The following is a 26,261-nucleotide window of genomic DNA, read 5'->3' as shown; positions in this document are numbered from 1 at the left end:
CCGATGATTGGTTAGAGCAGGAGGTAGTGGAAGGCGTAGAGGGGGAGGAGGAGGAGGAGGAGGAGGAGCAACAGGAGGAGGAGGTAACACCACCTACCTGGGCTACCCCTGCCACTAGTAGAGGATGTGGTATACCTCCTATAGCTCCTAGTTCTTCAGCTTCTAGAACACAACAGAGTCCACTTCCAACTCCACCGGCATCTGCATCTAGAGGGAAAGGGAAAGCTATTGCATTTTCTCGCAAAAGGGGCAGAGGAATCAGTATTATTATTCTATTAGACTTTAGTTATTTTGTTCATTTCATTGTATATGACATTATGACTCGTGATATGAGATACATTATTTATATTTTTTGTTGATATTTTGAAGCTGAGTTGGGACTCAGGACTCAGGAGTCAGCACTTACTATTCAGGACATGATTCACAATTATGTGTGATGTAGCACTAGAAATGATATTACACATCTTATATATTAGTTCTTTTATCATATTTATGTGTCAATGTATTTATTTTATGTTATAGATGCTTTAGATATTAAAAAAATTGAAAAAAATGAATATTGTTGTATTTTACGTTTTTTCTCGATTATTTCCCTTGCTGATAATATCTCGATAAGGATAATTGCAACATTGGTTTATAGAGACCTTCATCATTGTCTCTCAAGGTACATGCCCATTCGGGTGTTCTCTGAGTATGACCTTCTAGGACTATTCTTATCTTGGGTTCCTAGCCCTCAAAGAATATCGGTCCTTTTGCTTACACTTGTCTTGGATTCCCTACACATCCTCAAGTAGTATTGGATGCCAGATGATTACCTAATCCTCCCTTTCTTTCTTCCAAGTGAAGACAAGAATGTTTTGTCTATGTTGCATCTGCATTTCCATTCATGGCCTTCATCTAGACTTATAGTTGTTAGTCCTCATCTAGTGCATGATACATGAAATGGAAAAACACAATTGTCACTCCTTTGTAATCAGGGGTGATCCAAAACTCCCTCTTGAGCAGGGACCTGTTAGAGCTTTCTCTTTACTAGGCACTTTTTCATTCATAAACAACTTCTTCTTCGTGGGTCCTTCAGCTGCTTGATCTCCTTCCTTTCTTTGATGTCATGAAGTCTTTGTTTAAACTTCTTCTAGGTAGGGCACCATCCATCTATCACTTTCCTTCCTGATTTGTCATGTCATTTCTTCCTTTGTGGAAATTGGCTTTCTTGTCATACATCAGGTTTTCTTGTCATCTGGCTACTCCTTTGTCATCTGCCCATGCTTCAGAATACTCTTCCCATGGATGCTTCGTCTACTTCTTTGTCATCTGTCCATGCTTCAGAATACTCTTCCCATGGATGCTTCGTCTACTTGCTTGTATACACGCTTCGACCTAGTGGCCCATCATGACTTCATCCTGATATTGCTTCAACATTGCTTTTTCTTATGCTGGATGACTTCTTCATCATGACATCTTCGTAGAGTAGAATTAGTTATCTGCATCTTTCATATCTCCAAGGCCTTCATAGGTATCAAGGGTCCTTCTTTCCTTTGTCAGAGTTGTCCTGCCTTTTTTTGGGAGATATCTTCTATGGTTCTTTGTTAGATAGTGATTCTTTGTGATCATGGTGTTCTTCACATGCTTGATCTCTTTCTTCATTTGCTTCTTCTTAGATAGATTGGTCAACCACCTTATGCTCCTTTTGAGAGCACTTATTCATTGCTTGGTTCCTGGACTAGTCATCATTTCTTCTTGCTTCCTAGTCAACGATTTTATACTCCTTATGTGAGCATATCCTTTTGTTGACCTTTATTGCTTTATAGTACATGCCTTCGAGCATGTCCTTGGTGAAAGAGATTCTTTCATATTTGATCATGTTATAGAACTATTCCCATGACTCAATAATATACACATGATAACATGACTAAAATTTGATGCATACATACCTCATCTTGATTCTCCTTTGATCACCTTAGCTTCATTAGGTTGTCCCTGGAGTGGCCCTTCTTGCTTCATCTTAGCTTGCCTACATATCATCCTTTTCTTGAACCTCATGAGTAGGATTCCCAATGAGACATCTGCTTTGGTTCATGAACCTTCTTTTGAAGATTCCATCATAGGATCTTAAAGACCCTTGCCTTGCAAATGTTTCTTTTCCTTTGATGATGAAGGTCTTCTAAGATTCTTAATTACGATCAATTTTCTTTCATCGTGGATGAGGTCCTATACTAGGTATGCTCCTTCTACATGAATATCTTGAGCTATATCTACCATGCTCCTATATTCTAGAAGATATTCCTAACCATGCATTTTCTTCTCATTATAAATGCTATTTCTTCATGAGTATCTAGAACTCTATGTACTTCATGCTTCTAGATTCTAGAAGATGTTTCTAGCCATGCAATTTTTATTTTATTCCTACATGCTCCTATCCTACTCAAAACCTTGAAAGAAGACTTGAAGTAAAGAGTTTGACTTAGTCATAGTAGAGATTCAGAGGATCTTCCTTCTTTTCTTCTTCTTTCACCTCGAGTCATGTGAGCTTCTTCCCTCTTTCTTTTGTTGTTGTTGTCCTTCTTAAGCTTAGGACAATTCCTTTTGTAGTGTCCATATTCTTGGCATCCATAGCATTGGATTTTGGACATGTCTTTGTTGTTTGTTCTTCGTGGACCAAATTTGCCAAATTTTCCCTTTCTCTTGGCCATGGTAGCAAATGCTTGCTCCTTTGATCCCACATCTTCCTTTGCTTCAAGTTTGGCTTCCTCTGTCTTGCACAGAGACCACATTTCACTGAGTGTGGTTGCTTCCTTTTTGGCATATATGCTTGATGTGAAGTTGCCGCAATCCTCAGGTAGAGCATTGAGTACTACAATTGACATTTCTCTGTCAGACATGACTTTTCCTAGCTCTTGAAGTTGATCCCTCATCTCAGAGATCTTCATGAAGTAGGGAGCTATTCCTTCCTTTGATATCTTCATCTTGTACAATTCATTTCGTAGAGATATCACTTCTCTGGCTGTGGATACCGAGAATAGCTCTACTAGCTTATCATAAATTTCTTTTGATGTTTCAAATTTGGAGATATAAGGAATGAGAGAGTCCTTGATAGATTCTATTAGAATCCTTTGAGTTCTTGTCTCATCCTTATTGTACTTGGCTAAGGCTTGTGTTTGTTCTTTAGCAGGGACAATGATATTCCCTTTGACATGTTCTAGAAGTTCATTCTCCTTGAGAAGTAAATCAGTCCTCTTCTTCCATGCAAGAAAGTTATTCGTACCGACCAATTTGTTGCTTTCCTTTCAAAAAGACATTGATGTATATTCAGAAGGGGACATATACTTACTTGATAGATTTTGAGATGTAATGGATTTGCTTCCGCCTTGAAGGCTTGATGGCTTGCCTTCCTAGGATCTTGATGTTCTTCAAGTTGCCTTCTCCAAGTGTACTTGCTTGATGAAGAGATTTTCTTGGTAACTTGTAGATGGTGTAGGTCCCTTTTTGATCTGCTCTTCTTTGTAGGTTCCTTTGTGTAAGGGTCTTCTTCTTGCTATATGTAGTCTTCCTTGATGAATGATAGATGGTAGGCCTTATTTTGTTTGAGTATATTTGGCTTGATGTTTCAACCTTGTAGATGCCTTTCCTTGATGAGTGTTCTTGAGTTGCCCTTTCCTTGATGTGTCACCTTAGCTCTGATACTATGTTGAAGAATCTAGGGAAATTAGGTGTAGTGTGATTCTTCTTGACTTGATAACAATTTGTGGAGTCTTTTTACTTTTTCTTGTTAGCTTAATCTTCTTCTTCTTCTTATTAATGCATGTGTGTGTACCAATGTTTTAAAACTCCGACTTCGACTCGGAAACGGCCAAGGGTCGATTCCGACTCCAACTCTGACTCGGTATCGACTCGGCTGGTTTGATTTCAATGACTCGGTCGTTGTAAAAATTACATCAATTTTTTTTTTTTTTTGGTAAAAAACATAATTTTAAAGGTTTTCATTCATGTTTCCAAACACAAAGCTTTAGAATATAGAGAGAAGACAACATATGATCAAAGTAGGCTCATTAAGATATCCATTATAATAAAATGGCACCTAGTGCACTGTCCAATACAAAGTTCATACTTAGCCACCAATGCCAGGATTCTTTTTTGCCTCAGCCTAAGGACAATCACTAGACTACAACAATAATAATACAAATTCTCTGCCCCTATTGAAGTCTCAAAACCTTTGATTTAATTCTGGTCAAGCTCCAAAACAATCAGAGTTAAATATGGATTTATTAGTCCATTGCTAGAATGTTTTCCTTTTTAAAAACATTGTATGGCGCAATGCATTGTTTAAGTTTTCTAATTCATGCCACTAGGATAACCATACTTCGGCCTTGTAATTTTCAAAACTTTCTCACAGTGATAGATCACTTTAGGGCTATAAATATGCAATAAACAACAACCCAACCATTGATATGTAGGAGTCGGAACAACTTTTGACAAATGTGTTTCAGGATTTTTGTCAAAGAGCCGAGCCGGCCGAGTTGTTACCAAGCCAATCGAGTCATTACCGAGTCAGTCGAGTTGTTACCAAGTCGACCGAGTCAATGACTGGATCAGTATCAACCTGGCCAACCATTTTGTTTCGGCCACCAAGCCGACCCGACCAAGCATTGGCTCGATTTGACTTGACTCTGACTCGGCCATTTTTTAAAACAATGGTGTGCACTTCATCAAACTGCTACCAAAAACATAAGAACAAGAACACAAGATGTTGGCTCTCAGTAAGGGCCAAAACCTCTCTCCTCTTGAGAGGAAAACCCTTCGGTAAGTTTTCTCTTATTGAAGCTTCTTTATTGATTGATGCCAAACCCTAGACCTCTGACTAGAATATCCTCCAAGCACTAGTCAAGTCCTTCCTTGTGTCTGCACTTTGTTCCTCGGCACTTAGTCTTTCTTTGTCGGGCACTTTACTCCCCAGCACTTCATCCTCCTCCTTCCAGCTGTACATAGACCTTGTTTATGTGAGCTCTAGATGAGATGATTCTCTTCTATACTCAATGATATCCTTTACTTATGTAGATACTTTCCTTCTTTCAACCAAACGAGCTCATTCTTGAGATGTAGATGTAGACTTGGTGTGGCTGTACAACAGTCCTAGTTCTTCGCACGTGTGGATGGTTTACTTGTATATTATGATCTTTTGATCTTCGCTTAGATGAGTCTTTCCTTCTATAGAGTAGTAGGTCTTATAGGCCTAACTTACTAGCCCAAACAATGATAGATATGGGAGACTGCTGTTATGACCACAGAGATGACTCTGTTTCTCGCACGTGTGACTGTTTTTCACCTTAAAAACAGTCCTTTTGACTTCAGTCTTGACTTCTCCTTCTTCGTTGCACTAGAGGCTCCTCAAACTCGTCTTCTCTTCACCTTTTCTCGGCTATCCTTCTTCGCTGATTTCAGAGGTAAGTGCTTGTCGTTTGAGGGAGTGGACAGCCTCTATATATAGAGGTCTGTCCCTCCTTTAGGCTGACTTGAAGGTTCTTCATCGTTTTTGCTTCTTGAAGGATGTCGTTGCATGGAGAGGACTTGACTTTGCTTGGAGGTATTCCTTTTGACTGTAATACAATTATATGCATAGTGTAACATGCCTTTAAGGTCTTCAACATTTTCTTTTGACTATATGACTCACCTATAGCACTTTGGCTTGTGCTAGACCTATTTCAATGAACAAGAAACTCATTGATATATATTATAAAAATAATATTTCTTTTCTTGAATAAATACAAATATCAAAAGTACGTTTACGAAGATCCAAGCTAGTTACATTTCCTTCAACACCTGGGAGACTTCTTCAGGTCATATAATTTCTTCTTGAGTTTGCAAACAATTCTTCTTTTGCGATCTTGAACAAACCCTTATGGTCATTTCATTTATATTTCCCCATCGAAATCTCCATGTAAAAATGTTGTTTGAACATCCAGCTGCTCTAGGTAAATCAACTAGTTTTAATACTACACAACTAGGAACAAGCGTAACAATTAGTGAAAATATTTCATGGAAATCAATATCTTCCTTTTGTTAATACTGTCTTGCTACCAGTCTTGGTTTGTACCTTTGAACTTTATCATCACTATCATTTTATAGTTTGTAAAACCATTTTCAGTCAACAACTTTCCTGCCCATTGGGAGTTCTTCCAGGGTCCATGTTTTATTCTTCTCCAAGGTATCCATTTCTTCATTCATTGCTATTCTTTATTTTATCCCTTGCAATAGTAACCATTGCTTCCTAATAACAAGAATGTTCCCCATCGTTAGAAATTAAAGTAGCAGATTGAATATATACTTCATACCTCTTAGGAGGATTTCTGGCCCATGTAGATCTCCTAAGAGTTGGTTGTGGCATTTCCGCATTTTCCCTTATATTTTTCTCATCCTAGTCTTCTTTTTCAAAAGTTTATTCCTAGATGGTTGAGATTTTTTTTGTTCTGGAAATTATATGTAGTTTTTCTATTTTTCTATTTGTCAAATTGTTGCACGGTTGATTCTTGATGCCATGCTGGGTGATGGGTCAACTTTGACCCTTTGGCCAATGGGTCAGGCACCAAGCCAGTTATATCGAGTTTGCATTACATATTTCATCACTTAAAAAAATTCTCTTTAATTTTTGTCAGAAACAGTAATCCAAGGGCTGTACTTCAGCTGGCAATGCATAAAATCTTAGTATTTAATTTTTAACATCTTTGTGATAACTGCAGGACTATAGCTTCATAATAATAAATATTTTACTCACAAATTTGCTGGCTGATGTTTTGTGAACTTCGTCAAACTTTTCGTCCATCTATTATGTTTTATTAGAAGTTTTCTAAAATCATTTCATTTTCTCAGATACTTGCAATGGTTGATAGAGGATCAAGGATCAGAGGATGTTCGGTTTCATACGCTGTATGCTCTTTTGCTTGCAAAAGCAGCCATTGATGGCACTGAAAGTATCTCTGAAGATGTAACTTCACATGAAGAGGCTGCTGAGATTACTGCAGGCTGTATATTGAATGAAAAAAATAAGTTTTCGAAAGATCATAGCGATATAGATGAAGAGGTCCAAGAAACAGATGAGCAGAATGACAAGCAACTTATCTGCAGGTCTATCAGAGAGAGGCTGCAAGCCTTTTTACTATCTTCAGACAAATATGATGCAGAAGCAGTTCTTGAACTTGTAAAAGCCTCGGAGCTCTGGCCAGAACAGGTTTGATCTTTTCCGTAAACTCCTTAATGCATACCATATGGCTATTTGTGTTCCTAGGACCTATACAACAATCTGACAACAAATTGGCCAAGAATGTCAACCTTAATGGCAAATGTTCTGCATGGCTTTGTCATTGAAACATGGCTTTTTATATAATTTTTGAAAATGTTTTACTCATGGTAAGTATGAGATTGCAAATTGTTTCTCGTGTGAAACGACGCACATTTATTTACTTACAACAACCCATGACTGGCACCTACCCGCAAATGCTTATTAGTTTTGTATTTTACTATTTTCCAATTTAATTTTAAGAATCAAGGTAAAAATATTTACCTTGATTTACATAGAAGAAGACAAGACTGGCACCTATCCTCAGTCCCTTAAGGGTTTTGTGTTTTACCATTCTCCAACATTAATTTTTAATATATATATATATATATATATATATATATATATATATATATTAGAGTTAGGTAATAATCAATAAGGCAAAACACAAGAACACCTGACATGAAAGATTACCATTGTACGCGAATATTCAATGTAATACAACAACCCAAAATGATGAGGCACACATTGCAGCAAAGGAGAAGAAACACTTGAGAAGGAAAAGTCAGCCTGAAATAGAACCCAAAACAATGTTTTTATCCTTTATTTATCCAGCAATAGTTTTAGAGATTTATGTAGTATCAATCTGATGTTTATTTGACATAGTCAGCTTTAAGTGCACAGTTACTATTTAAACAAAAAATGCACGCAGCTCAAGACTCATTGTGCATTCATGTACTATTTATTATTATGCTTTTGTAATGTGCACCCTATGTGGTACATCAGTTCCTATTTTAGCAGAAAGGGCCCCACTTTCTCAACAAGATGGGGAAATGTGGTTTGAAAAGCAGTGTGTGAAATCATTTGGCCTGAATAGGAAGTTGCCACTGGTACCCAATGAGATGAAAAGTGTGCTGCTAATGATGAGCAGAGCAGGTACCTATGTCTAGTAGCCTTTCAACCTCAACAGGCAGTTGAGTATCTGGATTCTGGAATACTGTTGGCTGGGTGGGACACCCGAATTTCATCTTCCAAAAGAGGCGGTTCATAGAGCTTCAGATGATTGACAATAATAATATTATGAATACCCAATTGAGAAGACAAATCCCAGTGATATGCACTGTCATTGATCTGTTGCAGAATGACATATGGAACATAGTGAATAGGCTTGAACTGGTCAGAGGACTGCTCCTTAAAATGTTGTTTTTCCAGATACAATTGGGCTCAGTCTCCAGTCTGAAACTGTATGGGCATATGCTGACATTCCTAGAGGGATTTTTAATGAACCTAGGAGGTTTGCAGGGTGTAAAAAGCCTGAGAATGAATAGGAGCAAGCTTCTGAACAAAGGAGGATGCTGCTGTTGCTCATTGTGCTGGTGTGGGGAGGCAGTGGGAGGAAGGGTGACTAGGCATTCATAAGGTTCCAAGTGCTGCTAACCATAACAAACCTCATATGGTGAATGTCAGGAACTTGTAAATAAGGATGCCATTGTTTGTTCTGAGAGTTGTAAGTACAAAGGGCATGGACCAGACTGCAACTGACCACTTCATTTTGCCCATTGGTTTGTAAATGAAAGGCTGTAGAAAATTGCAACTGGCACCTGAGCAACTGCTAAAAGGTCTTCTAAAAGGTGGCAATGAAGTGGGGATTTCTATTAGACACAATGGCAAGGGAAGGCCAAAATGAGGCCAGATGTGGGTGTAAAAAACCTTAGCTACCTGCTGTGTAGAGGTTATCTTGGTGCAGGCCATAAATATGATCATTTTGGAGAAATGACATACCATCACAAAAATGCAATCATGTTTCCGAAAGATCATGATCAAGCCACTAAGAAAATCCATGGAGAGGAATTTTGCAAGGCCGAAAAGGAATGGGTAGGGGCTGGTAATGGCCTTCTTTGCAATTTGTTGGTTTATCTTAGCTACAAAGCAGGAAATGATGAACAAGTCTCAACCTGGCATTGCATAAAGGGCCTGAAGAACTGGTGCTGAAGGAGCTATAAAGTTTTAAATGTGCCAAAATGTCCACCATATGACGAGACATGGCTTCTTGAATGGTAACTTGGTGGTTGGGAGTGCTGTGAACACAACATTGATTAAGCTTATACAACCAACCTTCCTTGAACCAAATAACCTGGGAAGGGTGTTGAATTAATCTTGGTGGGATGATGCAAGGCCAATCATATTGGACCAAAGAAAGATGGTATCATAGAGTTGTTGACAAGCTTCACAGGCAGCAAAATGGACATTCAAATTTGGAGCACAGGAGTTGGAGGGCTACTTATCATGTTGTCATCCAATTTAAACTCTACTTATATTTAATGACATAGTGAAACTGAGGTAGGTAAGAGGCCCATTTGAGATGGTACTGCTCCTGAAGTTTATATTTGGATGATGATTACTATTCAAAGTGGTTCCTTTACTAAGAATGTAATGGTGGTGCCATTGCTTCAAGGCTTGCAGAAGCGCATAGAATTCTTTATCATTGGTTGTATACTTTAGCTTGGCATCTGTCAAGACTTAATAGTATCAAAATGATAGGCCACGAGATGACCTTGTTTATGCATGGCATTGATAGCTTATTGAGAAGCAACCATTTTGTTCTCAAATGACTGCTCAAATTTGGAAGATGGAGATTTGGTTTTGTACATAACACTTCCTTTAATTTTGGAAAACTCTCATCTGGTGCCTTTGTCTAGGCAAACACATGCCGATTGGAGAGCTGATCTAGGGGTTGAGCAGTATGAGAGAATACGTATAAATTGCTTATCAAAATTAAGTTCCTCAAGAAATCTCTCCAAGGCAACAATAGTGGAGGGGATGTGCCATTCAGCAAGAGCTTTGACCTTGGCAGGATCTGAATGTTGGAAAACAAACCTTATATTTTAATAGAGGTTTGCTCCAGGTGGGAAGCAACTGCAACACCAAGTGCACATGCTGTAGGTGCTTATCCCACATTCTGCTGCATATTAGAATGTCATCTAGATAGTTCATAATGAAGTGCCCTAAGTGTGGATGAAAATTTTTATTAATGAGCCTCATGAAAGTAGCAGAGGCCAAATGTCATCATCGACTACTCACACAAGCCAAACTTATTCTTGGAAGCTATTCTCCAAGTGTCACTACAATTCATGCGAATTTGATGATAGCTTGTAGTCAAGTCCATCTTGGTATTAGAGCCTTTGATCAAGGCCTCCTTCACACAAATTTGATTTATTTTCCCACAACCTAACCCATAGTTTAGTCTATCTTTGGGGTTTCTTTAGGCTTGCTCTTCCACCCGAACAACTATTTCTCTCAAGTTTTGGTTCATTTGGGACCCATGCCCACCTAGAGCCCTTTCTCTTTGATTCCCTAGGTTTATTAGAGGTCTTCTCCTCCACCATGAACAATTGTTGTCCTTGGGTCTTGTACCTTTTGCTTGTATGCCCACCTAGAGCTTTTTTTATACTCCACCCAAATTGTTTTGGTTCCATTTGTCACTTGTGCTCACTTAGATCCTTTGCTTTTTAATATTTTCCACTCTTTTGATTGCCTTGCAATTAGCTCATCCTTGCTATCAAAGATATTGTGTGCTCTAAGCTTAGGCTTTCTTCTATTTATAGTGGAATACATAGATATCTCTTGCCATGTCTGGTGGCATAATGTAGGGAGAACTAATTGACTCATGTAGCTAGCGTCACAATCTATTGTAAAACCAATCTAGTTGACCTGTTTGAAATTGATTTCAGGATCATTCAGAAACTCTAACTTCCACAAGGAATATCTCCGAAAATATAGCGAACTAAAGTTTGAAATTTTTCCCTGAGGTATTGCTACATGTCTCCACAGGTATGAAAATTTCATAGTCTAAAACTTCCTATAAAATAAGTTATAGCGAGAATGCGAAATTGACCCATTTGAAACTGATTTAAGGATTACATATAAACCCCAACTTCCACAGGGCATATCTTTGAAATTATAGCAAACCAAAATCTGAAATTTAGACTACATGTACGCGAAGATCTCACCTCTAACTCCTCAAGATTTCAGAGTTTGAAAAACAAAAATGCTAAGATAGCTCATTCACTCCACAAATTGCATTTTTGCTCCACTTCTAAAACCCCAAGAGTATCCCCCAACATCTCTTGTGTACCTCATATCTCTTCTTGCTTTGATGATCTTCAATTGCGCTCATCTATATTTTATTTATAGTGTCTCTACATTCTCATATCTCCCCATTCTTGTGGAGTTAGAGGGAATACCATATGTTGTTGGAAAGGTCTCGGAATAAGCTTTTATTCCTATGCTCCCATTTGAGCCGGGTCTTTAGAATAAAAAGGCCTTCAAATTTAGAGTATCCAAAAAAAAAACTAGGAATCTAAACAATATTTTCACCAATCTTCATCTTGCAATCTTTATCTTATACATCTGTAGTCTCCTCTTATCTTTGACGTCAATGACAACAATATTCCAACAATCTCCCCCTTTGTCATGATGGCAACCCTTAGTCAATTTTGCAACAGTACTGTAGTAACCGCTCTGTCTGCAACCCTCCTTGTGTTTACAATTCAATCACCTTGTGGCTTCCATACCTTTGTTATTTCTGTTATCGCTCAAACTAGCAGGGGACCTAAAGGGGATCCCTAAAGGGCAAATGCTAGACCAAGGGCAACAAATGGAGACTTAACCCACTGTCACCTCAGCTAAGAATCCTTACTATTTACGGACTTTCACCAATGGGAGGAGACCCGATATATTATGGAGTCACCAATGAAGGATAAATCAATGAGTGGATGTGGAGTGACCCAAATGATCCTTTTCCCAAAGAGGTTGAAGGATAGAGCGTGCTTGTTCTTTAAGCAAGGTACAATGTCTTCTAGGAGAGGAATGGGAGGATTTGAGGGTTAGGTTTAGGGGATATGATTTGTGAAAGGGTTTTCCAATCCCTAAAATCCTTATTGAAATTGGTATCCCAGATGGTTCTTGAAGTATTGTCTTTTCAAAAGAACGAGACCACATGGGACCAAGTGGACCCAACCTAGGTCAGGAGGTAAGAGTTTAGCAACCAATGATGTTCTTGACCTAGACAAGGTGGGGGAAAGGATCAAAGAAATAGTATTCACTCAAAGGTATTTAATTGATCTTATGAGGCACAAGCCTTGGGGATACTAAGGAAAAGTTTGATCTTGGAGCTAGGGCTTGGCTTTTCTCACACCTCCACCATCAGAATGGCTTCAAAATTGGATGAGGCATTGAGGAGACACAACACAGGAGAAGCTAGGAGATTGAACTTTTTGGAGGTCTATTTTGTCGGGAAAATGATGCCCTAAATGACCCAACTGGACTAGACCTAGGAAAAGGTGAAAAGAGTTGATTTTAGCTGACCACCTATTGGTAGATCAGTGCTTTAGTCTTGGGAGAATGCAGTGTATGATAAATATGAATGAGGACCTTTGGTTCTTGGTCAAGGAGGCCCCAAGATCACTTCGCTAGACTTCTAGGTCAAAGAGAAGCAATCTTACAGCTTTTATACTTTGATGTGCAAAAGATGATGGCTTATCAAGATGAATTTGTTGATATAATTACCCCTAGGAGATTTCGTTCCAATTACATGACCCATACATTGAGAGATGCTATATAGAGACAAAATTCCATAATTTAAGCAGTGAATGCATGTAACAATTAGCCCTAAAAAAGTGAAAATCCCAGTACAATGTATATGACAAAGTAAACAAGAATAACATTAAAAACATGTACTTACATGTAATAGCATATATCCAACCATCCACAATTTGACAATAGAGAAGCTCCAAGACAAGATAAACCAAATCCACACATCAAAATTCATCCATAAAGCTCCAATTCATCCTCCAAGAAAAAGTGCGAAATTCTCAAGAGAGAGAAGAGATCCAATCCAAAGTGATGATGAGAAAATGAACTCATCTCACTTATATTTATACACTAGTGAGGGGTTCAAATTAGCTTCCTTGGCCTACATAAGCCCCAAAAATAAAATAATGTTCTAATAATCTAACTTTTGGTGACAAGCCCACCAAACTAGCTCACAAATGAAAGAATAAGCCTCTCAAGAGGTCAAATAATAATATATGCATGTTTTAGAGTCCTCTAAGAGGCCTGATGAGGTCCATGGTTGCCATAATGAAGAGTAGGCCACTCAAAGGTGACGGACAAGGGGTTGGCCCCTTGTTCTCCAGACAATAAACCATGTGGTGCTCCCAATGGATGTGGAGGCACAATAATAACTTAATGGGTTTCCAAATGAGTCGAAGATGCCTGTAGATCGTTTGCAAGGGCTCTAATGATGGTGTAGGGGGTGCCACATCGTCCCACAAGTCCTGGGTTAGCTGCCACATGCATGGTACATCTGTGGGCTGTCTACTACTGTGGAGGTCCATGACTCTCAACACACACCCTACATGTGCCAATGTAGACCTCTGGAGGATTAGGACCCTGTATAGGGAGACCAAACGCAAGGTGGGGACCATTTGCAATCCTGCATAAGATCCAATGCATCCCTTAACCTTCCAATACAACAAGTCATTAGGGAAATCGAGTAAATGAGCTTACCAACCATGGACCACAGGTGGGGACTTCATAATGGCCTGCCCTTCCATAATGGGCTTCGGAATGTGCCAATGTCTCCTAAAATCCAAATGGGGTTAACCAAGTATCCTATTAGGTGGTTTCTACTTCTAAAGGGGATAATATTTTCAAGGTACATCCTTTAAAAGGTGGTGGCATGTGACAGATAGGTGTATGAAGTAGGGATTGAAAAGGGACAACCTTGGGCCACATGGTGGGGTGCAAGGGTAGCTAATAAAAGGGAAGCCCACACTTGGGTTTAGAATGTATAAGAGGGAGCAATCGTGGTACATGAGGTGCCCCAACCTTGATTTTTCCACCCATCTTTATATGCTTTTCGCCTTTTTATGATTTTCTTTGATTAATTGCTCGAGGATCAAGGGGTAAGAGCATGATGCATAATATATAGCAGTGAATACCCCCCTTTAAGGTAGGGTAGTTCATTGCCCACTAGGGGTTGGGAAATCATGGGTTCCTATATGACGAAGGAGGCTCGTAGAACCTGTAGGAACCGGGGTGATGGCCATGATGATGGGGTAGAGCTCATGTATTGGCTTTTGCCAACTTGCTAAATGTGTTTGTCTCGACCATCTTTTGCATTTTGTGGTACATTTTCCTATTGAATGTGGCCAAATATGCTTTTGTCTTTCTTTTTAGCTATGTCAACCTCCGGGGCATCATTCTAGGCCTGCCCCAAGGTGTAGGCGAGGGGAAGGGGCGAGCTAACCCTATGTGGGCCCAGTGGAGGAATGTGGACCCAAGTGGGAGAAATGATGAATGGGGTAATAGTGAGTGGAAAGAGGGTAATATAAGCGGTTAAGAGGGCAGGACCACACAACCAAAGTCAAGATTTCCGGTGAAATACCATCCCTAAAGCCAAATGGTTAGTAAAAGAGATCCCATGGGACTAGAATGCAAGGTTAATATCCAAAAGGGGTCTAGGGGACAAGGGCACAGACCTTACCCATTCTTTCTTTCGAATCCCCCCATTAATCCATGCCTAGAAGTGTCCATATTAAGCAAAATACTATTCAATTATCAAATGGCAAGGCATACCTTTAGGTTTGGGAGACCCACCTTCAAACATACGATCATGGCAGATGGGCGAGGGACCACATGGTTGGCTCAGGTGGCGGATAAATGACACAATGAGCTCGCTGGTGGATGCAAGGGGTTGGTGGCTGCCGACTGAAGACCATCTTGGAGAAAAAAAATACTCCTAGGGATATCACCCACAAAATGGCGGGTAACAATTCCTAAGAAATAAGTTCAATAATATGTTGTCTTGTCACAATATTATGTTGTCAATAAGATCACTGTCCAAAATTGCAATCCTTTTCAATGTATAGATTATTTGTTGGACCAGGTAAAGGTGCCAAATTCTTTACCAAGAACGACTTGACTGCATGCTACCATAAGGTTCACATGAATTCCAATGACATTTGGAAAACAACTTTTAAGACTAAGTTTGGCTTGTATGAGTGGTTGGTGAGGCCATTCGACCTTGCTAATGCTCCTACCACTTTCACGAGATGTGTTACTGATCCACATACATGGGTAACCCTAGGGGAATTTTTTTCTCCTATGATGTAGCTTGCCATCCAAGAGCTCCTACTAGGATCCACATATAGCAAGCCTCATATGCCTCTCACCCATTCTTTGGTTGGTACATTCCTTGATCTAGCCTACTCATCCAATGAAAGTGAGTCATCTATTGTGAGGTACATCAACCATTTTTGCATTCAAGTGCTTTCATTCAATGTTTAAGGCAATCTAGTAAAAATCACAAGTTGAAATTGGATTATAGACCACTCTTAGTTGTGTACTTGTTCCCTTATTTCATCTCAATGGTTATCATTTGCCCCTAGTCTAGTGTGACATTCCTTAGGATCTCTTTTTTCTTTTCAAGGAGGGGCACAAATGGGAGGTTGTGATAATGGCAATGTTCCATGTTATTCATACTTACGCTTGTCATCATTCCTCTCATTATGTTATCCTATCTTTTGATTTGTTGTTGTCAGTTACTCATATTAGTTGGTTGTTATGAACATAAATATATAATTAATAATTAATAATAATTAGCATATTGAAGGAGCATGTCCTATTAATAATTAATAATAATTAGCATATTGAAGGGTGACCCCTAGTATATAAATAGGGCCCTCATTTGTAACTAACCATATGAATTATACATTCAAACATTTTGATATAATATATTACTTGTCCTATGATGGATATTCTCGTATTCTAGATATTCTTAATATTCGTGTTTGTACGAACTTTGTTCGTTACATTGTTAAGTGTTGATGTGAGTAGCATCGTAAGGTTTTCTACAATTGCTTGGTGTCTTAAGCATGTGGAAGGCATTATTTTTCTCTTCTAGCGATTTATGTCTTCTTTCCTAAGTTTAACTTAGGAAAAGTACAATAATTGAAGTCAATTAATTATTGTGGACTATTGGGTTATTTTCTAAGGATAAATAATTTAATTATTTAAGTGACTCTGAAAAAATTTCAACCTTTGATCTTCAAGATGTTTCTAGAAGGAAGATTCAAGACGTTTCTAGAGGGAGATTGGGGTTAGAGATTTGGACTCAATAAAGATTATAAATAGAGGCCAGCGATGGAGATGAAGACACAACAAAGAGCAAAAGTGTAGGAGCGAGTCATCACGAGGGAGTGATTTTCTCTGTAGTGTGAGTGGCTTAGTGAACAATGCACAGAGGAGGAGAAGTGCGACTGGGTTTGAGTGAATCTAGGAGGGCCGAGTTGGAGGAGATTCGAGGGTCGAGTTGCTAGAAGGAGATCGATTTTGTCTAGAGGAGGCTGAGTTGTTGGAGTGTTGGGGTTTTTCCAGTGTGCATCAGTGGCATGGCGCAGATTGAATTGCTGGAGGGCACAAATTTGATTGTGGAGGTCGGTTTCCTCAGAGCGATTTCATCTGGAGGAAGATTTCCTTGATGCTGATTTACTTGGGCCGAATTCATTTTGAGGGAGCCAAGTTGTAGGTTCTAGATTGTGTTTCTCCTTGTATCTCTGTGGGTTGTAAAACCCAAATTTTCTAGATAATGAAATGATGGACAATTGTTTGTGGGTTAATTAATTTTTTCCATGTGTGATTAATCTCTCTGGTTTATTTCCGCTGCATATTTTTAATTCTAGAAGTTAAAGATACCAATGATTTTATTTTTTGGTGATTCAATTTTTATTTGGGTAAATATATAATAAACTGGGGATAAATTAAATTGCCGTGAGAAAATAAATTTGGTTGGTATTGGAAATTTAACATGGTATCAAAGCAATCTAGAAGACTTTGAAAGAGAGATTTGAGATCACGAGGGTTTGCAACAACAAATTTTCCTTTTTGCAACAACAAGATTATTTTTAATAATTTTGCAGCAAAGTTTTGTGGCTATGGTTGATTTGCGCAGTTGGCACCATTAAACAGTTTGAGATATGAAGATAGGTTGCATGGGGGATCAAATTTTAGCCTTTGGAAAGAGTGAATTACCTAGATTTTGAAAATGAATGATATTTCGATTTTGGTAAGCAGAGATGTGTGGGTTCCTTCAGATATGGTACCACTAGCAGAACACAGAACCAAAGATATGAAGGTGAGCTGCATAATTTTGGATGGTGTGAGGGATCATATAATTCCTTACATACCAAGGAAGGATATCAGTAGAAAAATGTGGGTAACTCTAATTGGTCTTATCAGAGTACAAACACAAATGAAAAATGGTGCTGCAGGAAAAGTTAAACACCATTAAAATGGGCAGATCGGAATTGTAACTCCTTATCTCACGAGGGTCAAATAGGTTCATGACGAGCTTGCAACTATGGGGGAAACTATGCATGATTCAGAGTTTGTCAAAGTTGCTCTGAAGGGGTGTGTGAAGCAGTGGCCCACTTTTGTGGAAGGGATTCTTGCTTCTCAACAACTTCTTGATTGGAGCAGGCTATGGGACGATTTCACCCAAAAGGAGATATGGGAAAATTTATTGATCGAAGGACAATGAAAGGGCAGTGAGGAGAAGGGCGAAGTTGCTCTTGCTGCACAAGTGAGAAAGGGAAAAGCAAAGGCCAAGTAGAACTAGGGTGGAGGAGCATCTTCATAGAGCAAGAAGGAAAATGACATGAGCATATTTAAATGCTTTGCTTTCATAAGTTAAAACATTTTGTCAGTCAATGTTGTAACAGAAAGAAGGGAAAGGGAAAGACTGCTACAACAACTACTACGCAGATGGAGGAGATGGCGGAGAAGCCTGATAAAAGCTTCGCCCTAGTATCTTGCCTTTCTGGAACCTTCAGGAGAGGTGTTTGTTTCTTGGATAATGGAGCATCTTGTCACATGATAGGATCACGAGACTTATTCACTAGGATGACCAAGGGTCCTAGAGATGTAAATGTGGAGCTTGGTAACAAGGCTAATATGTAGTTGAGGGCACTGGGAGTATTGAGTTCCAGATGGACTCACGTTGCATCATGAAGGTGAACGAAGTATTATATGTACTAGGTTTGGAGAAGAATGTCCTTTCAGTTTCAGCCATGGAAGACAAAGCACTAGAGGTCAGCTTTACGGGAGGTGAAGTGGCCGTTGGGCTGAAGGGGACCTGTTTCAGTAGGAAGCTGTTGATTGGTGGGAGGGGGAGAGATCTCTATCTATTGAGAGGACAACTGGTGAAGGTTCTCATCCATGAGAGTGACATCCAGAGCGAGATTTTGCATAAGAGGATGGGACATCTACACTACAGAGCTCTTTCGATGGTGCAGAGGATGGTTACTGCTTTTCTATAGATTCAAGTTGAGTGGGATGGAGTGTGTAAAGAATGTGCGCTTGGTAAGGATGCCAAGAATGTGTATCCTCATGATCAGATTAGGTCTAAAGGTGTGCTAGACTTGGCACATTTTGATATATGTGGTCCTATGTGACGTCCATCGCAAGATCCTTCTATTTTGCGACTATCATGGATGATTGTTCCAAGAAGACTTGGATCTACTTCCTAAACACGAGGGATGAGGTCTTCAATCGGTTTTAGGAGTTTAAGGTTCTTATGGAAAACTAGACAAGAAAAAAGATTAAGGAGTTGAGATTAGATAATGGGGGCATGTACACCTCCAATGAGTTCTTGGACTTTTGCAAGCAAACATGAATCAAGAAGGAGCTCACAATATCTTACAACCCTCAGCATAATGGGGTTGTTGAGAGTAAAAATAGGATCATCATGGAGGCAACAGGGGCAATGATCTGTGATTAGGAGTTGACTATGTTTTTACAAGCAAAGGCTTGCAATACAACTGTGTATGTGCAGAACAAGAGTACTCTTTGGGTGTTGGAGGATGTGACTCTTGAGGAGTTGTTTGGAAGAGTGAAACTGGATGTGAGTCACTTGCGCATATTCAGTAATCCAGATTATGCCCATTTGCCTACAAGGAAGAGGACTAACTTAGAGCCCTTATGTGAGAGGGGTGTGCTTGTTGGCTACAGTGAGGTCTCAAAGTGCTACCGAGTTGACATTCCAGGATAGGAAGGTGATCTTGAGTTGGGATGTCAGATTTGATGAGGACACGACTCTTAGGAGATCTCACGAGTGAGAGCTAGCAACGGTAGAGGAGGAGCAAGAGGCTCCTAAGGCTAAGCAGGGACTGACAACACCAACAGGGATACAACTAGCAGATTCCGAGGATGAGTTAGATATTCCTTCGACTTCTACTAGGAGAAGGCCTAGATGTGCCGAACAAACATTGAGGGATGCTGAAGAGCATGTGTAGGCTCTTAGCAACACCTTCAGGCAGAGTAGACCACCGACCATATATTCTAGTTATTTGGCACTCTCGAGCATTGTCTGAGGTTTCCACTTTTGAGGAGGCTATAGGTGAGTAGATCTGGAGAGATGCCGTGATAAAGGAGTATAGCTCTGTCATGAGTAATGATGTTTGAGATATAGTGTTGTGACTGGAGGGGAAGTCTGTGGTCACTTCTCAATGGATCTACAAGATCAAACATGAGGCAGATGGCCATATTGAGAAGTATAAAGCAAGGTTTGTGCTGAGAGGGTTCTCCCAGAGGGGGGAGTGGATTACAAGGAGACATTTGCACCTGTTGCCAGATATGCGTCTATTAGGGCAGTTATGTTCATTGCTTTAGAGATGGGGTGGAGGATACATCAGATGGATGTGAAAACTACTTTCCTTAATGAATTGGTTGAAGAAGAAGTGTGTATTGAGCAACCTCAGGGTTTTGAGGTGCGTGGGAGAGATTCCCATGTAGGTAGGTTGAAGAAGGCCCTTTACGGGTTAAAGTAGGCTCCGCCTGCATGGTATGCCAGGGCGCGGGATTGATGGATATCTTTTTGGTTTGGGATTCACCAAGAGTGAGGCAGATCCTAACTTGTATTATGTACTCGTTGAGGGTAAATGACTCATCTTGGTATTGTATGTGGGTGATCTCTTCTTAACAAGATCAGAGAAGCTCATAGAGATGTGCAAGGAGCACCTTGCTTTGGAGTTTGACATGAAGGACATCGACTTGATGCATTAATTTTTGGGATTGGATGTGTGGCAACAACGAGGAGAGATTTTTCTTAGGTAGGGCAAGTATGCAATGGAGATCTTGAGGAGATTCAGGATGGAGGATTGCAGGCCTATGTCTACACCCATCATCGCCAATTTGAAGAAGTTGAGTGCTTTTGAAGGTGAATTAGTGGATCCCACACTGTATAGGCGACTGATAGGTTCCTTGATGTATCTAGTCAACACTAGACCAAATATATGTTTTGTTGTGAACACACTTAGCCAGTTCATGGTGGAGTTGAGATAGATTCATTGGGTGGCAGTGAAGCATGTGTTAAAATACATGCATGGGACAATAAATTTTGGACTGAGGTATGTTAGAGCTGGAGGAGTGGAGCTGCATGGGTACACAAATTTTCATTGGGCAGGTAGTGTGGTGGACAGAAAGTCAACATTTGGATGTTGTTTTAGCTTGGGATCAACCATTGTCTCATGGTTCAGTAGGAAGCAGTAATCAGTGGCATTCAGTTCAACAGAGGTAGAGTACATGGCAACGAGTATGGGGAGTTGTGAGGCAGTGCGGCTTCGCAAGATACATGCAAGATTATTTGGTCTGTAGATGGGGCCAAGGATGATACACTATGATGATTAGAGTTGCATTAAGCTCTCTGAAAATTCTGTGTTACATGATCAGTCCAAGGATATCGAAATCAAATATCACTTCATCAAAGACAGGGTCCAAAAGGGTGCTATGAAATTGTAGTGCATTTCTACAAAGTGGCAAGTGTTAGATGTTCTCATAGAGCCTCTAGTGAAGGGAAAGTTTATGAAGTACCGAGATAAGCTAGAAGTGGTGGAGAATCCCTTCCTTGCTAGGAGGGAGTGTTAATGTGAGTAACATCGAAAGGTCTTCTACAATTGCTTGGTATCTTAAGCACGTGGAAGAGATTATTTGCCTCTTCTAGTTATTTATGTCTTCTTTCCTAAGTTTAACTTGGGAGAAGTACAATAATTAAAGTCAATTAATTATTGTGGATTATTGGGTTATTTTCTAATGATGAATAATTCAATTAAATAAGTGTCTTAGAAATAATCTCAACCTTTGATCTTCAAGATGTTTCTAGAAGGAAGATTCAAGGCGTTCCTATAGGGGAGATTGGGGTTAGAGATTTGGACTCAATGAAGATTATAAATAGAGGCTAGCGATAGCAGTGAAGACACAAGAAAGAGCACAAGTGTGTGAACGAGTCATCACGAGAGAGAGTGATTTTCTTTGCAATGCAATTGGCTTAGTGACCAACACACAGAGGAGGAGAAGTGTGAATGGGTTTGAGTGAATCCAAGAGGGCCGAATTGCTGGAAGGATATTGAGTTTGTTTAGAGGAGGTCGAGTTGTTGGAGTGCTGAGGTTTTTCCAGTGCGCATTACTGGCAGGGCGCAGATTGAGTTGCTGGAGGGCGCAAATCTAATTGTTGGAGGCCAATTTCCTTAGAGCGGTTTCATCTAGAGGTAGATTTAAATGAGGCTGATTTACTTGGGTCAAATTCATTCTAAGGGAACCGAGTTGTAGGTTCAAGATTGTATTTCACCTTGTATCTCTGTGGGTTGAAAAACCCAGATTTTCCAAATAATGAAATGATGAAAAGTTGTTTGTGGGTTAATTAATTTTTGCAATGTGTGATTGATCTCTCTAGTTTATTTCCGTTGCATATTTTTAATTCTAGAAGTTAAAGATACCAATGATTTTATTTTTCAGTGATTCAGTTATTATTTGGGTAAATAAATAATAAACTAGGGATAAATTAAATTGTTGTGATAAAATAAATCTGGTTGGTATTAGAAATTTAACATTATGAGCAGAAATATATATTTTAAATAATAATAATTTTATTATTAATGAAGGGGCACATATGAAAGGACATTACCCCATTTACAGACATGACTCTTATGAAAAGGGACTTCTCACCTAGTATATAAACAAGGGCCCTCATTATATTCAAACAATATCATTCATTCACATAATGTTCAATATATTATTTACTCCTATATGGACTTATTTACCATATTACAAGTACTTTAGATTAATTAACTCATGAACTAACTCTGTTCGTTACATTAGTATCAAAGCTACATTTTTTGATCGCTAGGCCTTTGGTCAGGTTTTAGCTACACTCTCAATTTTTTTGGAGTTTCTCCAGTGCCGAAGTCCATGACGAAGCAAAAGAAAAGGCCTTGGCCATTAGAAAAAGAAAAAAGTCAAAGATATTAAAAGAAAGGTATAAATAACATTTAAAAATATAGAAATTATAAAAAAAATAAAAAAAATTGAATTTATATATATATATATATTCTATATATATCTATATATCTATATATATATCTATATATCTATATATATATTAAAAAACAACACCTGCAACCATATTGGTACATTTGCACTACTCATCGTTGTTGACTGCTCCTTTGTTGCCGCCATCAATCCATCGCTACTACCGTTGTATGAACCGTTCATGAACTAGCGTTGCTGCCACTGTTAGATTCCCTCACGCTGCCTAACATCACTATCCCGCCAATGCTAGATTCCATCCCACCGCCCGAGCTCCACCTTCTGCCACGTTCTATGTTGCAACCTTTCGCCTGTCGTCGTCATACTTTCTTGTTGTCTGCCCTTATGATTTATGCCACCTACTTGCAAATCGCTGCTACCGTACATCTTATTCCGCCGCTGCTAGTATAAATTCCAGTCACCATCATCCATATGCATTCCTTCTAGTAGAAATTTTCTTCGACTACAAAAGTGTTCTGTGAGGAATTGCAGAAAAGTTACCAATAAATAATGATCGGCACAAAATTGTCGGTTGTACAACGCACTGTCTCTCCAACAATCATTTGTACAAAGCCGTTTTGATTCCTTGCACATAGTGGTGAAATTAGAGGTAAAAGCCTCCATTGACTGGGAAGCATTGTGACTCTTGAGATAGGTTGCTTTAATTTGATTTACGAATAAAATTGGATAAAATCATATGTTAAAGTGTATAAGAATAAGATCTTGAGAAGAGTTATTGTAAGCTTAAGGTCATTAAAAAAAAGGAGCACACTTTAATTTAAATGATGAAAGGAGTGATAAGGGGTATATGAAAAGATTTTGTTTATTTATATCATATAAATGAATATATATTTTAAAAAATTAAAAAGGGATTCAAGGGATATTGAAAAATTACTCATATAAGAATATTTAGGAATTTGAATTATAAAAGGGAAATTTGAAAATGACAGAAAGAAGATTCTCTTATAAAGGCTTCATGATCTCTTGTCGGATTATGTACATTAAAGGGGATATCGTTGTCAATGAGAACCATGAGGAAATTGCATTAAGATTAATTTGGCATATCAATTATTAATCCTAGAATATAATTGAGAATAAAGATGCCTCTTATTTCGAAGTAGAATACAAAGTTAAGAACTTGCAAGTAATTATTGATGATTATGAATGTATATCTCAATTTAGTGTCATAACTATGTTTAACGAAGACATTGATGATATAATTCGCAATTTACCTTGGTGTAAAGAATTGGGTACCTTCATGTTGAACACGGAGAAAAAGTTTTTGATGTTTTCCTATAAGAAGAAGATGATGACTTTCCAGGACATGTCAATGAAATGAGAATCGATAATACCTTCATCAAAAGACATTAAAGATATTTTGAAATGGATGTTTCAAGAGAATAAAAAAAGCATTATCAAAGAAGTAGAAAGAACTTGGAGAAGTGATCTCCAATAAAAATGAAGAAATTCCTTGCTTAAAAGATCATAGTCAGAAATTGCTCGCAGAAGTCAAGAAGTAGAAAGCTACGAGGCACAAATTAGAACAAGAAAATGAAGCTCTCAAGAAGAAACTCAATGGAAGCTTATCGGAAACTGAAGAAAAGGGAACAAACTCTGGTCCAGATAGTATCACGATTCAGAAAGATTCTACTCCAAATGAAATGAAGACATACGCAGATGCAACGATTTAGACGGTGAGAATTCCAAGTGAAGATTCAGTGATCAAACCAACAACACCAGTAAGCGATGAAGATCATATGCGAAAAATAAGTCAAGAAAATGCTACAGGTACATTAAAAGGAAAGCAGGTCAAAAAAACTCCTTATTGACATCCTAATCACAAAAACAAGTACATTAATCAGTTAGTGCATCAACTTCAATCATGAGGAAAATTATCAACATATCTTTCGAAGAATACTGATATCAGTACCATCAAGTCTCATGATAATATCAATACCTAGAAGCGTAACATTCCACAGGAGATTGATTTGGGATGATTAGATCATTCTGTTGAAAAATGTCACTAGTGTCCATCTTCATAATTGTACTTAAGTCATGATGTAATATATTTGTCAAAATAAATTTATTATTATCAATTTGACTTATTTAAGCATGGGTTTCATGCTTGGGTCAACAAGTCTATAGGTCAAAGCACCCATTGAGTGGTCTAGGATTTTCATTGAGTCACAGTCAAAAGAATTTTTGTAAGAGACTGTTCTTGGGCTCCTTAAGGTCAAGAAACAAAAATATTTTAGCCTTACATCTCCTCCATCAAGTCAGCCATGGTCACCTTACAAGTTGGCCTCCATTTCATCACGTCGGCCTCAAATCGCAGGTTCCAACCACTATATATAGCAAAGCTACTTGACCTATCTTGGTGCAATTCGATGATGAAAAGTGTTTGCAATTCAGACAGAAAGCAAGAGATGCGAAGGGCAGTAAGTAAGAGTGTTTGACGTCTACAAATGAAGAAGAAGATGAATGCCTAAAGGGACTGAAGTTTTTCCATGATTATAGAACCGAAGATGACAACAATTACAGAGTGAAATACAGGTCCGAGAGTCTATCTATTACAAGGTTATTTAGATCACTACAAAATAGAGAGTCTATCCATTACAGGGCCAAAGACATCTATTGTTGCAGGAAGAAATTGTGTACTATTACAAGGAAGAAGTTATGTAAAATTGCAGGACTGAAGTTTTCCATGATCACAAGAATCAAAGTTTTGATGATTAAAGAAGATCAGTTTTGGAAGAAGACCATATCAACAGGCTGACTTGATGGATGGAGGTTTGGGTCAAAAGTCTAGGTTGTCTCACTGTGATTTGAATCTACTGAAGGAAGAGTTATTGACTAGGTTTTCCCCTAGATAGGGGTTTTTCCCTGGTTGAGCGCCTAGATCATGTTTTCTCTTGTGTTTTTGTGTTATCGGCAATTGTCTTGATGATAATTACATAACTACAAAGAAGAAGAAAATAATTAACAAGAAATTGTCAAATAATGGAGAAATCGAATTAAGCAAGGCTGCGATAGATTTCTCAACATGGTATCAGAGCTAAGGTCAGTAAATCAAGGCAGCTAAAGATCACTTCTGTCTCAAGAGAAAAGGGTTTCACATCTACAATTGAAGATCGAAGCATATAGAAGGAAGACCAAACTTACTTGTGGGCTTGACTATAAGACATTTCCTTTGCAGTTTGATGACAGTCTTGGAAATTTGAAATATCACAAAGAAGAACCTAGAATCTCTCTCTTAGGATCGCAAGGCTAGGCATACAGTCTAGTCCAGGTTGAGCCCATTGCAAAAGAAAACGAGGATCTTAGCATAAAAATGAAAGGTCTGAAATCACCTTTGAAGTGATACAAATTCTCTGGGTTTCTCTTAGAAAACCTAACCTCAAAATTTTGTATGGGTGACCGAAAATTAAAGTGTCTCATCTTAAGGAGTTTCAAGTCTTTGATATGCCCAAATAAGTGAGAAAATAGCCCTCCCAATAAGGGTGAAATCATTGAAAAGAATATAGTCATGGTTACATTTGTCATGATATGAATTTATGATCCAAATTCTGCA

At 38.7% G+C, this 26,261-nt stretch overlaps 1 protein-coding gene across 1 annotated transcript in view; it reads left to right on the top strand.

The window, feature by feature from the left end:
* Positions 1 to 26,261, top strand: part of LOC149138970 (Vacuolar sorting protein 39) — a 286,222-nt gene that overhangs the window by 111,934 nt on the left and 148,027 nt on the right. The window contains exon 8 of the mRNA XM_089446209.1: positions 6,862 to 7,219. Coding sequence (XP_089302335.1) covers positions 6,862 to 7,219 — 358 coding nt within the window. The remainder of the gene's footprint in view (positions 1 to 6,861; positions 7,220 to 26,261) is intronic.

This window comes from Pinus tabuliformis, chromosome X (genome assembly GCF_031772625.1).
Source record: "Pinus tabuliformis cultivar Carrire ecotype Pingquan chromosome X, CPIR1, whole genome shotgun sequence".
NCBI lineage: Eukaryota > Viridiplantae > Streptophyta > Pinopsida > Pinales > Pinaceae > Pinus > Pinus tabuliformis.
This window is presented reverse-complemented; position numbering and strand designations above follow the sequence as displayed.